This window comes from Megachile rotundata, chromosome 4 (genome assembly GCF_050947335.1).
Source record: "Megachile rotundata isolate GNS110a chromosome 4, iyMegRotu1, whole genome shotgun sequence".
Taxonomy (NCBI): domain Eukaryota; kingdom Metazoa; phylum Arthropoda; class Insecta; order Hymenoptera; family Megachilidae; genus Megachile; species Megachile rotundata.
The window spans coordinates 11,944,171-11,958,373 of record NC_134986.1 but is presented as its reverse complement, the minus strand read 5'-3'; the positions used below and the strand labels follow the sequence as shown (position 1 = coordinate 11,958,373).

At 34.3% G+C, this 14,203-nt stretch overlaps 3 protein-coding genes and 1 long non-coding RNA gene across 21 annotated transcripts in view; 2 read left to right on the top strand and 2 right to left on the bottom strand.

Moving 5' to 3' along the window:
* Positions 1 to 4,861, top strand: part of LOC100879970 (succinate dehydrogenase [ubiquinone] flavoprotein subunit, mitochondrial) — a 9,332-nt gene extending 4,471 nt beyond the window's left edge. The window contains exons 9-13 of one of the 3 annotated variants that reach the window (XR_013038037.1): positions 382 to 579; positions 1,948 to 2,146; positions 3,764 to 3,907; positions 3,983 to 4,093; positions 4,736 to 4,861. Coding sequence is in view for 2 of the 3 variants with exons in the window: in XM_076531148.1 (XP_076387263.1) it covers positions 382 to 579; positions 1,948 to 2,142; positions 3,764 to 3,907; positions 3,983 to 4,093; positions 4,736 to 4,822 (735 nt within the window). In the remaining variant the exon portion in view is untranslated. Of the gene's footprint in view, positions 1 to 381; positions 580 to 1,947; positions 2,147 to 3,763; positions 3,909 to 3,982; positions 4,094 to 4,735 lie in introns of those variants that run through there. The other 2 variants (XM_076531148.1, XM_076531149.1) reach the window with 2 other exon arrangements.
* LOC143264337 (uncharacterized) overlaps positions 1 to 7,965 on the bottom strand; it is a 15,934-nt gene extending 7,969 nt beyond the window's left edge. Inside the window, exons 1-5 of one of the 11 annotated variants that reach the window (XR_013038047.1) lie at positions 6,375 to 6,973; positions 5,805 to 6,281; positions 5,305 to 5,711; positions 2,609 to 2,802; positions 1,780 to 2,127 (exon numbers count right to left, since the gene is read on the bottom strand). This is a non-coding gene — a long non-coding RNA (uncharacterized LOC143264337). Of the gene's footprint in view, positions 1 to 1,779; positions 2,128 to 2,608; positions 2,803 to 4,092; positions 5,712 to 5,804; positions 6,298 to 6,374; positions 6,974 to 7,439 lie in introns of those variants that run through there. The other 10 variants (XR_013038038.1, XR_013038045.1, XR_013038040.1 and 7 more) reach the window with 10 other exon arrangements.
* On the top strand, positions 7,165 to 14,004 carry SdhA (succinate dehydrogenase, subunit A (flavoprotein)). 2 transcript variants are annotated; one of them, XM_012289624.2, is made up of 10 exons: positions 7,165 to 7,388; positions 9,196 to 9,622; positions 11,009 to 11,407; positions 11,491 to 11,659; positions 11,790 to 11,956; positions 12,023 to 12,249; positions 12,326 to 12,470; positions 12,549 to 12,853; positions 12,932 to 13,031; positions 13,129 to 14,004. In XM_012289624.2, the coding sequence occupies exons 1-9, from the start codon at positions 7,329 to 7,331 to the stop codon at positions 13,016 to 13,018; spliced, it is 1,986 nt and encodes a 661-aa protein (XP_012145014.1). In that variant the 5' UTR covers positions 7,165 to 7,328; the 3' UTR covers positions 13,019 to 13,031; positions 13,129 to 14,004. The 2 variants fall into 2 exon arrangements, with proteins under 2 accessions (XP_012145014.1, XP_076387261.1); XM_076531146.1 differs by lacking the exon at positions 7,165 to 7,388 and adding an exon at positions 8,650 to 8,669.
* On the bottom strand, positions 9,686 to 14,203 carry LOC105663006 (uncharacterized). 5 transcript variants are annotated; one of them, XM_012289622.2, is made up of 5 exons: positions 14,079 to 14,203; positions 10,537 to 10,684; positions 10,325 to 10,463; positions 10,009 to 10,242; positions 9,686 to 9,920 (listed from the first exon to the last, which is right to left on the bottom strand). In XM_012289622.2, the coding sequence occupies exons 2-5, from the start codon at positions 10,680 to 10,682 to the stop codon at positions 9,810 to 9,812; spliced, it is 630 nt and encodes a 209-aa protein (XP_012145012.1). In that variant the 5' UTR covers positions 10,683 to 10,684; positions 14,079 to 14,203; the 3' UTR covers positions 9,686 to 9,809. The 5 variants fall into 5 exon arrangements, with proteins under 5 accessions (XP_012145012.1, XP_012145011.1, XP_012145009.1 ...); XM_012289621.2 differs by having other exon boundaries at positions 14,006 to 14,197; XM_012289619.2 differs by lacking the exon at positions 14,079 to 14,203 and adding an exon at positions 10,852 to 10,981.

The window sequence follows — 14,203 nt, the reverse complement described above, 5'->3', positions numbered from 1 at the left end:
AATTATTTGTACTTTTAGTTACCATAAATTAAAAAAGATGAATGTAATGAGAAGGATGACGAGTGGATGTTGCTATGTATACTATATTCTGATTGTATTGTTTAAACATTACTCTACCATCACTCTACCAGTAACTATACAGCACTTGTATTGTAATTTATACAAATACTGTAATACAAGTAATATGTAAATCATATTAGAGTTCAATTACATAACTAGATTTCAGTGTGACTACACTCATGATAGCTCTGTGCTATCATAAGCACAAAGTTGATGATACACGTTGTCAGAAATAAACCTATGAACGTACATATGACAATAAAATTAATTTAATGACTGTTCACTGACAATTTGTGGTTAAACCATAAATTTTATGGATAGGTTCTATCACGAGAAAAAGAAGAGGACAGCATAATCGAGGGACTATGGGCAGCAGGCGAAACTGCATGTGCATCTGTACACGGCGCTAATCGATTAGGAGCCAACAGCCTGTTGGAACTGGTTGTTTTTGGAAAAGCGATAGCCGATCAGATCGACTGTATGACCAGACCTGGTGAACGTCATGATGATCTGGCAACCGTAAGAGCATGCAAATTATATTTTGTTAGCGTTGTTAGATATTTATTTATGTCTTGCATATTAGGTCTAACATATCAGGTGGTGATATGTTAAATGCAGATGTAAATTATATCTTTAAGTTTGGTAATAATTGTTTTCCACTATTTTCCACTATAATTAGTGGCAATATAAGGCGTGTTGTACTCGTCAGTTTCAATTGTTACTCATGTTTTAGTAATTGTGAGTATGAAAAGGTATTTGTTATAACAGTTTGAGTGTTAGAATTATACTCTACAATTCTGACTCCACATTTTCATTGAAATTGATACATCAAACTGTTGCATGGTTTGTGATTAGTATATCAAATGTTATTCTCAAGAATGCTTTCTGAGATAAAATTGTTTTCTTAGTTTGCGAAAATAACGGTTAAAATGTATATGAATATGTAATTGGGTTCAACTGGAATATCGATTTCTACATATGTACCTCCAGCAATCGCTAGAGGGGGACAAATGTGTGTAGAGGACTGGATTTGCGTATAATTGGCGGGAAATTTAAAATTCTTGTCGACTCGAAACATTAGTAATCTATACAAGGTTTAAAGATACTTATAATCTCTTTTAGTAATATGTTTTATAACATAAGATTATTATATATCCTCAAACATAAAGGGACAAAAGATATTAATTTCAAATAACAAAATATACTAATTTTAAATATATACTCATAATTTTAAATGACAAAATATACTAACAATTTCAAGTGTCAAAAAGTATAAAGCATTTGAAATAACAAAAGAATAAAATAAGTTAATACGATCATCCTTATTTTTAACCTATCTGCCAAAAATTCAATTTAAAATAAAATTATGAACGACAACACAGGCATGAGTAACATCAGTTTCAATTATCTTGTTCTTTTTCGACGTATTATATCAGATGACCTATATCAGAGCCGAATGATGAAACACTGTCCAATTGGAAATACTCCCTACCAAAGTGTAGATACAGTTTTAAACCCAATATTTAATATTCCAGACACAACGGTCTAGAATTGTCTCTATGAAAAAATTATCGATTCTAAACACAATAATATTTCTTAATCGCTGTTCAGATACGTGTTCGATTCCGATACCCTCAAACAAACTGTAGACTATAAGCAGACTGTCTAAGCATTCGAACACCGTTAGTCAACATTGGAAATTAAACAGATACAAGAACATTCCATTGCTATTATCGGACTCTACCGACAGCCATAATATTTTCGTACAATCGTTGCATGTATTTGTTTTTTTTTTATCAGAAGTATGATAATGTTTCGGTTCTCTTTAAACCAATTTTTTTTATAATATTTTACAACAAAATATTAAAGATTTTTGTTTGCATGCAGGAGGTTGGCGAAGAAATCATTTGTCGGTTTGATGCGACTCGTTTCGCAAAAGGTTGCATTCCTGTCGCCGAGTTGCGAGACGACATGCAGCATACTATGCAGAGATATTGCTCGGTCTTCAGGACATGTGATATATTGCAGCGAGGATGTCGCGAGATAACTCGGTTCTTCACCTGCGACCTGCCGGACATATGTGTAGGTGAATTGATCAAAATGTACCATTTATGTAATAATAAAATACCTGTTTGCGTTTGGTAGGTTATTTGGGAATTTAAGAGACTTGGCAATTTGGGAATTTAGAGGATTTAGGGATTTGCAAGTTTAGGAATTCCCCAATTCCCCAATTCCCCAATTCCCAAATTCCCCAATTCCCCAATTTCCAAATTTCCAAATTCCCACATTTCCAAATTTCTAAATTTCCCTAATTCTCAAATTCCCAATTCCCCAATTCCCCAATTCCTAAATCCCCAAATTCCCCTATACCCAAATTCTCCTACTCCCAAATTACCCAATCTCCCAATTCCCCAATTCCCAAATTCCCCTACTCTCAAATTCCCCAATCTCCCAATTCCCCAAATCTCCAATTCCCAAATTTCCAAATTTCAAATTAAGAAATTTCCTCATTTAAAAATGTCTTCATTTGCAAGTCTTCATTGCTTACCATTTCTAATTAATTTTATTCATCACTCTATAATCACAAGTTTGCCAATGTAATGTTTTATACATGATTTCACAATGAAACGGTTGCGATTGTATATCGCACTTTAGACTGTCGTTGTATATTCAGATAAAAATTGTAACACGTCCGGAAGTTGTAATGAAATCAGCTGAGCTTCAATAGGTACTTTTTGCTTTCTATAGATAGTAATAATATGTTTCAATTATTTTGACATGTGCAATTGTGAGAACACACGACGGCCATCAATGGAGCACGTGACACGAACGAAACGTTATATAAAAATTGACATAACGCGGTTGAAATTTTCCATGGTATTTAATTTCATTTGTAGTACTTTATACCAAATGATATTTTCATAATATCAGTAACTTATTAAACAAAATATGGACCAATTTAAAAATTCCATTCCATCACAATGGAGGATTTAAACAAAGTTCATTTTTATGAGTTTAATATCTAGGTATTTATCCATGTAGGAATTTAGGATAATATCCTCGAATACCTACTCTTAGATCTCTATATCCTAAGTGAGTATACTTGCAGGTTTCTATACTCTTAAATCCCTAGATAGTTAGATCTTTATATTTCTAAATTCTTGTATATACATTTTTTTATTCCCAGAAATCTGTATATCACTAAATCCCTATACACCTAAATCTCTATATCTCTAAAACCCTATACTCCTAAATCCCTGTACCTGTAGATCTTTATATCTCTAGATTCCTAAACCTAAAAATATCTACTCCTTCAAATCTCTAAACCTGCAAATTTTTATGTTCCTAAATCCATATATCCTAAAATTCCTATACTCCTATCTCTCCTATACTCCTACATATTCATATCACTTGATTCCTATCCTCTAGTTCTGAACTAATGAATAATGCAAATAGAATAATGCTTCCCTGTTTCAATATCATTTATCTTCCTTATCTCTGATACAACGCGGTTATGTAATTATTAACTAATGTCTGTCCATAACGCTCGAGATCCACTACCTCACAGCATTGTATATAGTTCATTAAACTTTATCTCTCCAGCACAAACGATCAGCGAAACCTGTTACCTGAACTGCAATTCAAACGCTTTTATTTCTCCACAAACGAATAAAATCTAATAAAGAAAACGATATCATTTCAGGTTCAGGATCAATCCCTAATTTGGAACACGGAACTGGTAGAAGCTCTAGAATTACAAAACATGTTGCTAGATTGCATGCACATAGTTTACGCCGCGGAAAACAGGAAAGAATCCAGAGGATCGCATGCTCGAGACGATTATAAGGTTTTCGCATCATATTTCGTGTAATGGTTTCAAAAGGTCTAAATGATATGGATAAATGAGAACGTTATTTTTCAGGAAAGAATCGATGAATACGATTACTCGAAACCGATCGAAGGCCAAAAGAAACGTAAATACAGTGAACACTGGCGCAAACACACGCTCACGTGGGTTCAACATGATGGAACGGTGAGTTATCGAGCTTGACATTTTTCCTTATCGTTAATTACCGCACATCGAATCGAGTTTCAATTTCACGATAAGTGGAACAGGTTACTCTAAGAGAAAATTTTCCTTAATGTGCAAGTTGCACTATATGGCCCTGAGATTGAGTGTATAAAATTATAGGTCATGTATGGATTTCCTCCTATAGCGCTCTAACAAGGCCTCCCCTTCAGTGGTCTAGTCTGCCAATTTTAAATTTCTGTATCTGAAAAATTTTTAGTCACTCAATATAACACTTGAAAATTTTTTTAATTTTAAAATTAAAATATAAGTTAAAATTAAAAATTTTTTTAAATTTCAAAGTTAAAATTAATGTGAGTTAAACTTAAACAAATTTTTAAATTTTAAAATATAAAAATTAAAGAAATACTTCAATAGTAATAAAGAGCGTCACTAATAAGTATGAAAGTCCACTCTGAATAAGTCACTCAACGGGCCATATAGCGAGACTGCAACTTCAATTTCCACTCTCACTAAAATTTCACAAAGTAAAATGTTAATTACGCCAATGCATTTGACGCAAATGACTAACTAAACGATCCGAGTAGTCTTAACTACACTTCTTTTGATCCTGGAATACGTCAAAGATACGTCCTTCTCTTTCAGATCAGTATTTCCTATCGCCCCGTCATCGACACGACATTGGACGAATCAGAGGCCCAACACGTTCCACCATCGGTCCGAGTGTACTGACAACCAAATAAAAAACTGTATTTTTTCCTTTTTTTTTTATTTCCTTGTTATATATTCAACGATATATCGTCATTGTCTGCCACGTTATCTCGAAACCGTGAACGCGCGACAAGTACAAGTATCTCGTCGAATTTGTGACCTTCGTGCGTATTTTATTTACTACGCTCGACACGGCACGTCGTTGACAATTAATTCAGACCGGAGACGCAGACCTGTCTGCTACTTCATCTGCATAATTCATGCAACGAAACGCATCGCTTTTAATCAGTGGGGCCCACATGCAACTATTTCCTCGGTTTTTATGACCAATTTCGATCCACCTCACGTTCGAACGAAAATTTTATGCGTGTTCGTAGCAATTCGATACATTTACAACCATGGTTCTACCGGTAGCGAAATATGTGGCTGTTGAACGAGCCTAATCATTTAGGCCAATGCAGAAATAAAAATGATGTTACGTAATGCGTATGGTGTGTTCGTACCTCGTGTGGAATTAAATGCGATAAACGGTGTGCGAAATGGTTGTTGAACGGGTTTTAAGATCGAACGCGAGTTTTCTGTTGTTTGATTTGAGGTAGGCACACAAATTATTGTTCGCAGGAAGCAAGTCAAAATGAATGATTGTGAAATTGAAACTTCAGTGATTCGTCGGTTCGAACGTAAGCTTCAACTCATCTTCAAAATAAACAAAACAAGGACGTTACTGTTTCCTGAAATAAAAAAATATTACACTATTTGTCATTTGGCTGACGTTTAAAATGTTGCAAAGTATTTTCAAAAGCAGATGTGACAAATTTATTTAACATACATATATTGTATATGATTTGTAATTAATAAGAACCGGCACTTTCAATAAATTATTCAACAAAACTTTTGTATATGACGTCTCCTAAAAGAAAACATCTGCTGTAAGTACTAGTTATTATCATCTTGCGAATTTCTGTTATCATTACATAATTTTAAGGCTGAACGTATGGCATACCTTGAACAAACTTGTTAAATACGTAAGCACAGCGTGCGAACACAAGCAAACCTGTTCATGAAATACTCCTACGCTCGCCAACACTTGAATCATGCTAGGCTTAGTAAAATCTGTGCGTACAATATCCCACCATATGGTACGAGCTTTACCTATGTGTGTAGAAGACGAGCCTACAACGAGTCGACCAATAGAGAAACAAGACACGCTGTGCCGTCAACCCCGTGATGCGACAAATCATTTTTATTCTTATTCTCTTTTTCCCCATGCTGCAGGAAATAGTTTGGTTAAGCGCGAGCGCCGGTATAAATCGTGTTAACAACCTCATAAAGCATTAGATTTTTTAGTCGGTGGTTTCATGTTTCCCATCACAACAACGGCATATTTACAGTTTTCCATAACTCATGCTTACACGATATTCAATGTAAAAAATTCCAATATAATACATTTTCAAATTTGGAATTTTGCAGACTTTCAAATCTATAAGTTTAGAAATCTATAAAATTAGAAACAATTTGACCCGCAGAGAATCATGGTTATCAAATGTAAATCAAGTTTTGGTTACACGGTTACCTTTCACTGTTCATAGCATTAACACAGAGACGTCAATAGCATTAGGGCTACCTATGTCCTTTAGTTCAATATTCATCACTTAGAGCACAGGTTAAAATATAGAACATATCATACGATCTATAACAAGTGCCTCTAAAACTCTAAATCAACACACACGAACATATAATTCGAAATACCGTTAACACCCCATCGTATACAACGTGGAATGAGAACCGCTTGATTTTTTCGCGGTATCGTTTAATTTTCCCGCTTACAGTTAGCTACTGTTCAAGATGTTGGCTTTGAAATTTGAGCAGAGTAAAGAGCAATATTGGAGCGAGTATATGTTGTCGGTATCTAAAACGAACGACGAATACGAAGGACTGATTGACGAGATCGAACTAAAAAGTTCGCGAGTACCTTAAAGGTGAGCATTCATCAGGGAGCTTCCACCAGTAGTCGGTACTCAACCGACTCGACAGTGTTGTGAGACGGGTCGGATTATTTCGCGCACGCGCGGCCGCAATGGCCAATTGCAGCGGTGTATCTATCGTATGGCAAAGATAGTCGAGTAGTGTTACATGTGTGAATGCTTTAACAAATAAATTCAAGTGAAATCCAGTGAATTACAAAGTTTCGATAAGTTAATATTAATATTTATACACACACATATTGCACATTCTTCTTTATATCACAGAAATTTTGATAAAATTTCTCATGGGCGATCAAAGTACACCTTTTTATTCGTACACTTACTTCACTGATGCTACTTTCGCGGCGCATGCGCGAAAAAACCCGGTGTCTCACAACACTGCGACTCGAACGCTTCACGTCGCCGTGCAAGAAGTGCGGGAGTGAAGTTAACAAAAATTAGAATTAGTTAGACGGTACAATCAAATCACAAATTTAACGACGACGTGTATGTGTTATTGTTTAAATTAAAATCTTGATTAAAAAGGGTGACATCGCCACAAAATGAGTGGTTTATTGAAGCTACCGTCTTTGCTAGCAAGAAATCCTCCCACGACTACGTTGGTAAGACGATTTTCTTTAAGTTACATAATTTTTATTTCGACAATGATGCACCTTTGCTTTATAATACTCGCCGCCGATTAATTACGTAAGTTTGTCAAACGCGTATCAACGAACAATCGTATTGATTATCGTGGAAAATTCTGCTGGTTACGAAGGTTTCGTAATGTTTTCGAATCATCCAAAAAACGTTGACGAGTAGATCACAGAAATTTAAAGATTAAACTGACAATGATATGACCGGGATAAGGAACGAGAAAGGACTGTATAGCAGACGATTCCCCCATCGGGTATCATTTATTACTGGACCTTCCCCCGTTTCGTACGCGCCACCCCGCAGGTGTAACCGGTCTGCACAATAACATTATTTTTTCATTGCAAAGTAGGTAGCAATAATTCTAATTTCCGTTATCTACCCTAAACGAACGGTAGTTTATTTTCTCCCCGTTTCGATATCGGGTACAAACACGATATTGAAACCGGCCACGATATTGTGCTTTAGAAGTTTAATTATAATTGCGGATGAGCCACCCGGCACGGGAAGCTGACATTAGCGGGAAATTGCACTCTTTAACTTATGATTACGTTTATTATGAACTTACTGACTTCAATTTTGAATTCTTAAATTCGTTGTGAATATATGCGCAATACGATCGTTTTAGATAAGTACTAAATCTGGATCCCGTTAATTTATCCTGTATGTAGCGGTATCTAATGAAACATTCTAAATATAAATACATTGTAATATAGTTACACGTTTTCTTGGCATGTTAGTTAAATGTAAACGATTCAAATTTAAATATATTACGAAAGAATAACTTTTCATTGATTGCATATTTCTGTTAGTCTCCATATGGCGAATCATGTATGACCGCGTGCATAGATGGTTTTTCTCGGTTAAGGGAAAGTGTAGGGGAAGATGACCTCCCACCATGCACATGCTACTCGTGTTGATCGATTTCAAATGTTTTGTAGGATATCCCTCCTGTTCTTGTGTGTACAGATCCAGGATGAATTTTAATAGTGGTGGAAGGTTCTGTTATGCTTTTTCAGTACATTCGCTATCTATATCGCTCATGTATGAATGGCACTTAAGTTTGTATTCAAATTTATTTAAGTCTGCAAAATTCTTTTACATATTTAATCAAAAATACGTATTAATCGCTTGCAGTTGCAAGTGATAAGGAAGTATTATGAAAATGTATAAGACGCGCAGAAAATAAAAATATGAAAGCTATCCTTGCACGTGGGTGTACATAAGCTGCATCACTGCGCTTGCACTGTGTAATCTTCATTTTTTATTTAATATGAATAATTGCTCTAACACAAGTAATCGGTTCTCAAACATTGATTAATGTATTTAATAATTAGTGGATACTTAATGCATCTGTACTGTATTTCGATAAAATTGAAACTTTACTAACCTCGCTTATGTGTCGTAACTAATCAATTAATATATTTCACTAAGATATCATTGTTATATTTCAATAATAACGGTATTAATTGTTCCCAGCAGTCATTTTTAGTATTCTAAACAATTTAAATAAGTTAGTACGTGTTTATGATTATATCGTGAAACACGTGTTCTAAAAAGAAATTATTTGATATATCACGAATGAAACAAGATCAATTTTACAATGAATGAAACAGTGTCATGTTACTTTTTTCAAGTTGGTTTCTAAACCTGTTCAGCGTTTTATAAATAGATCATTAATGCAATGCAGTAACATTACTATATATGTACTAAGCATAGATGTATGCTATAAATAAAAGCCATCTATAATTTCACAATTTTCTTCTATCATTTCAGAATAAGCTGGGATTATCTGTGATTACAAATCGTAAATTTCATTACACACCAGATGGCAAAGCTGCAAAAATTTCTGATGCCGTTTCTAAACAGTATCCATTGGTAGATCATACTTATGATGCTGTTGTGGTGGGTGCTGGTGGAGCAGGATTACGTGCAGCTTATGGCTTGGTTGCAGAGGGATTTAAAACAGCGGTGGTCACTAAATTGTTTCCTACAAGGTCACATACTGTCGCGGCCCAAGGAGGTATCAATGCTGCTTTGGGTAACATGGAAGAAGATAACTGGCAGTGGCATATGTATGATACTGTTAAGGGCTCTGACTGGCTGGGTGATCAAGATGCCATTCATTACATGACACGTGAAGCTCCAAAAGCAGTCATAGAATTGGAAAACTGTGGCATGCCTTTCAGTAGAACTTCTGATGGTAATGTTATTATAAAGTACAATTGTTACTTTATATTTTATATAAAAGACGCATTTCTGTCAGTATTATATGATGTATAAGTGTATATTCATTCAACAATTTCATTTACCAAATAACAAATTACAAATGGGAATACAAATTGATAGAAGTTACATTAGGATTTATATAATTGGTTGCTGTTTGTTTTTTAATTTGAATCCGATGTATCCTCGCTTGTTACTGATGCTGTTGTGCCTGAGGTAATTGAACCATCATCTGATTCAGTGTTACTTTCATTTTTGGTGCCTTTTTTGGATTTCTGCAATGTAAACATATTTTTATAATGATGCATGTTCTTTATAAATGTTAGAACACTTGAAATGTTTTCACAAAATGAAAAAATTGACCTGTTTATTCTTTGCTGATTTCTTATTGGCAGTTTCTTGTTTTGGTGTATTTTCATTCTTCGCAGATTCTGCATTTGTTTCAGATCTACTTAATTCTTGATTCTTCTGCTCATTTTTCCGATTTCTAATGCTGAGAGCTGCATTTACATATGGTTGTTTTTCTTCAAAAGACATTTTTCGCCATTTTTCTCCAGCTATTTGAAATAGCTTTGTATTCTTTTCACCCGAAGACTTCTGTAAATGATACATGATAAATAATTTTCATTTATTAATTGCTAATTTAATCTCATTTTAATGATTTAATCTCTCTATTTACATGTCTCAAGTCTCGTACGAAATTGATAAAAGCATTTGAGCTTATCCATTTTTTAGGACTGTTTATGTTGTTCGGTGAACGAGAACGGGAATGCGTACGTTCCCGTTGATTGTGCTGAGACGTATAATGCGAAACTGCCCTTAAAATATATAGATAATTATTCATTTAGATCAAACAATTATGGAAACGAATAATTGAAATGAATAAATTACTTATTTTGTTTGGATTTATAATTTGAGCTAGATTCGTCGATTCGTTGTGGTTGATTAATAAAATCTGCTTCATATTCATTACTTGACTTGTTTATCTGATTTTCTTCATTAGAATCTTCATAGGTTTGTTTTGTATTCTTCTCCATAACTGAAATTCATATCTTTTAGTTTATTAATTACAAAAATACTGTTTCTGCATATTTGTTACACAAAATATATTACTTTGAATAACAAATATTTATATTGTTAGAATTTATTACAGTATCAAAAATTTATTACAAATTTATAAATGACATTTAAAAAATAACAAGTTACTGCTTGTGGTTGCCATGTGTCTAAAATATTGTTGCAGTTTTGCTGATGTGACTGTTTCTTATATATCATATAGTTTTCTTGTTACAGAAGTATCAGTATATACATTTTTGTCTGGTTAAACTTAAAATTTACATTGAAATAATTGTTATCATTCTAGGTAAAATATACCAGCGTGCCTTTGGTGGACAATCACTGAAATTTGGAAAAGGTGGTCAAGCTCATAGGTGTTGCTGTGTGGCTGACAGAACAGGTCATTCCTTATTGCATACATTGTATGGTCAATCATTGAGCTATGACTGCAACTATTTTGTTGAATATTTTGCTCTGGATTTGCTCATGGAAGATGGAGAATGTCGTGGAGTCATTGCTCTTTGCTTAGAAGATGGATCGCTCCATCGATTCCACGCTAAAAATACTGTATTAGCAACTGGAGGATATGGACGTGCATATTTCTCCTGTACATCTGCTCATACGTGTACCGGTGATGGTACTGCAATGGTATCTAGAGCTAATTTACCTAATCAAGATCTGGAATTTGTACAGTTCCATCCTACTGGTATGAAATAATACTGAATCATTGATACAACTTTTGTCTGAATCATTCATTGTGTATATAACTTTATATCCATTGAATTTTAGGAATATATGGCGCTGGTTGTCTTATCACAGAAGGTAGCCGTGGTGAAGGAGGCTATCTTGTAAATAGCGAAGGTGAAAGGTTTATGGAACGTTATGCCCCAGTCGCGAAGGATCTAGCCTCTAGGGATGTTGTATCTAGATCTATGACCATTGAAATCCGGGAAGGCAGGTAAGTTTTATTAACCGGTGTACATGAGGTGTTTGAGTATTATGCAATTTAATACTGAATAAAAGATCCTATATAAGAATTATATAAGCTAATAAAAATGTATCTATATTTATAATTTAAAATTGTTTAGAGGCGTTGGTCCCGAGAAAGATCACATTTATTTGCAACTTCACCACTTACCACCTGAACAACTTGCTACTAGATTACCTGGAATTTCGGAAACAGCAATGATATTTGCAGGTGTTGATGTAACAAGAGAACCTATTCCTGTTATACCAACAGTGCATTACAATATGGGTAGGTTTTTTACTTTATGAAAATATTACTAGGTAGTAATTTAATATAATCATTTTAAATGTATAGGAGGAGTACCAACAAATTACAAGGGACAGGTTCTAACTAGGAAAAATAACGAGGACACCGTTGTCCGTGGGCTTTACGCTTGTGGAGAGGCAGCTTGTGCATCTGTTCATGGTGCTAATCGTCTCGGTGCCAATTCTTTGTTAGATTTAGTTGTGTTTGGACGTGCATGCGCTAAAACAATTGCACAAGAGAACAAGCCAAGCGAAAAAATTGGACCTCTAAGCTCCGTTAGTATTCTTTTTTGCGATAACTATAGTTCAGTGCAGTATGAAAACTAGGTATCATGACATAAATATGTTTCAGAATGCCGGAGAGGAAAGTGTAGCCAATTTAGACAAGGTTAGAAATGCGAACGGTAGTATTTCTACCGCGGAGTTAAGATTAACGATGCAGAAAACCATGCAAACGCACGCAGCTGTATTCAGGACAGCTGAAACTTTACAAGAAGGTACAATTACAATAACAATATAAAATATCTCTAGAAATACGTACGAGTGAATTAATAAAATAATAAAATTTTTTTCAGGCTGTCAAAAGATGTCTGCTCTTTACAAAAAGTTAGACGATTTGAAAGTGGCGGACAGATCCATGATATGGAACTCTGACCTTGTAGAAACACTAGAATTACAGAATTTAATGCTCAATGCTATGCAAACAATAGTAGCTGCCGAAAATAGGAAAGAAAGTCGCGGAGCTCATGCACGCGAAGATTTCAAAGATAGAATTGACGAGTACGATTACAGTAAACCATTAAAAGGCCAACAACCAAAACCACTGGATCAACACTGGCGAAAACACACGCTTACAAAGATCGAACCGAGAACAGGAGAGGTAACATTAGCTTCTGTATAATATGACACGTAAATTTTTCTGTTTCGTATAACTCGACTAATTAAAACTATTTTACAGGTTTCTATTGATTTCAGACCAGTAATAGATAACACGTTAGATAAACAAGAATGTGCAACGGTTCCACCCGCAATTCGTTCCTATTAGATCTTTTTTTAAAGTAAATATCATTTAGTTTCATTAGTTTTCGTTTTAATGTATATAAAAATTGGCCTATTTGTGCGAAATTTTTTGTTTGTTTTTTTTTTTTTGAACAGGAACGAACACGATCGATGAGGAAAAGTTACCGATATCTGTCACTACATTGCAGCAACTTTATTTATTATTGCACATGAATTACGCCGTGCACCAAAGTTTAATTCTTGTCAATACTCGTACGCGTTGCGAGCAAGATTAGTTGTCCTTGTAGGATAATGGTGCTGAGATTATCTTCATTACTTCAAAGAAGAATTTGACCGATCTCTTAGCAAATCAATGCTATGTTTATTGTAAACTAATAGTAAAATATTAGTGTGATCCAAGCAGCAAGTAATTTCTCACGCACACATCTTTTAAGGAGGAACGTTCTCCCTACCTCTTATACAATGTTCTCAGTATTTCTGTTTGTAATTCTCACATAAGCAGTTTGTGAAACAACGTATGCAATAATGTTAAGAGTTATTTATGAAAGAAATATTTTATACGATAATTCAAGAGCTAGTACTCCCTAAAAGGTTGTGCAGCAAGAGCATGCCACTTCACGCGGCTTAATACTTAAAGTTAACAGGACAATATAGAAACAGCGTGATACTAACAAATGTTTTTCTGGTAAAAGTTTTTAGATTTTATTCGATTAAAAAAAAATTAATTTTCTATTGCTGAAAGTGTTATAATGCAATAATATTTTCTTTTTATTTTAAAGTTTTAGTACTTATCTCAACGTTCAATATTTCATTTTATGATAAATCTGTTTCTGTATTGTCAGTACTATATAATAATTTACCACAATGCTATGTTTCATACAATAAATAATCGTGAAGCTAATGTACACCGATAAAATCGTGTACGTTCGAGTCAACCAATTCAAGTGGACATGCTATGCAGGATGATTAAAAAAATGTAAATACGATTGTCAATAAAAAAAAGCATTCATACATCCTTTTATTCGCGTGAAATATTCCTTGTCTCACATAAAAGTCTTTAGAAGATCTAAAATCTAAAGCAATACCTCATTCTAACTTATTTTGAACCTAATAGAACGAGATACTCCATCCTAACATAACCTAAACCAATCTAATGCAACATACCCCATCCTAACTTAACCTAAACTTAATCTAACACAAAATACCCCAT

Coding starts and splice junctions, on each gene's coding strand:
- SdhA (XM_012289624.2), top strand. CDS start 7,329: ATGAGTGGTTTATTGAAGCTACCGTCTTTGCTAGCAAGAAATCCTCCC. Junction 9,623..11,008: donor TTTCAGTAGAACTTCTGATG/GTAATGTTATTA, acceptor TTATCATTCTAG/GTAAAATATACCAGCGTGCC. Junction 12,854..12,931: donor TCGAACCGAGAACAGGAGAG/GTAACATTAGCT, acceptor ACTATTTTACAG/GTTTCTATTGATTTCAGACC.
- LOC105663006 (XM_012289619.2), bottom strand. Junction 10,243..10,324: donor TCGTACGAGACTTGAGACAT/GTAAATAGAGAG, acceptor TATCATTTACAG/AAGTCTTCGGGTGAAAAGAA. Junction 9,921..10,008: donor AATCAGCAAAGAATAAACAG/GTCAATTTTTTC, acceptor TTTACATTGCAG/AAATCCAAAAAAGGCACCAA.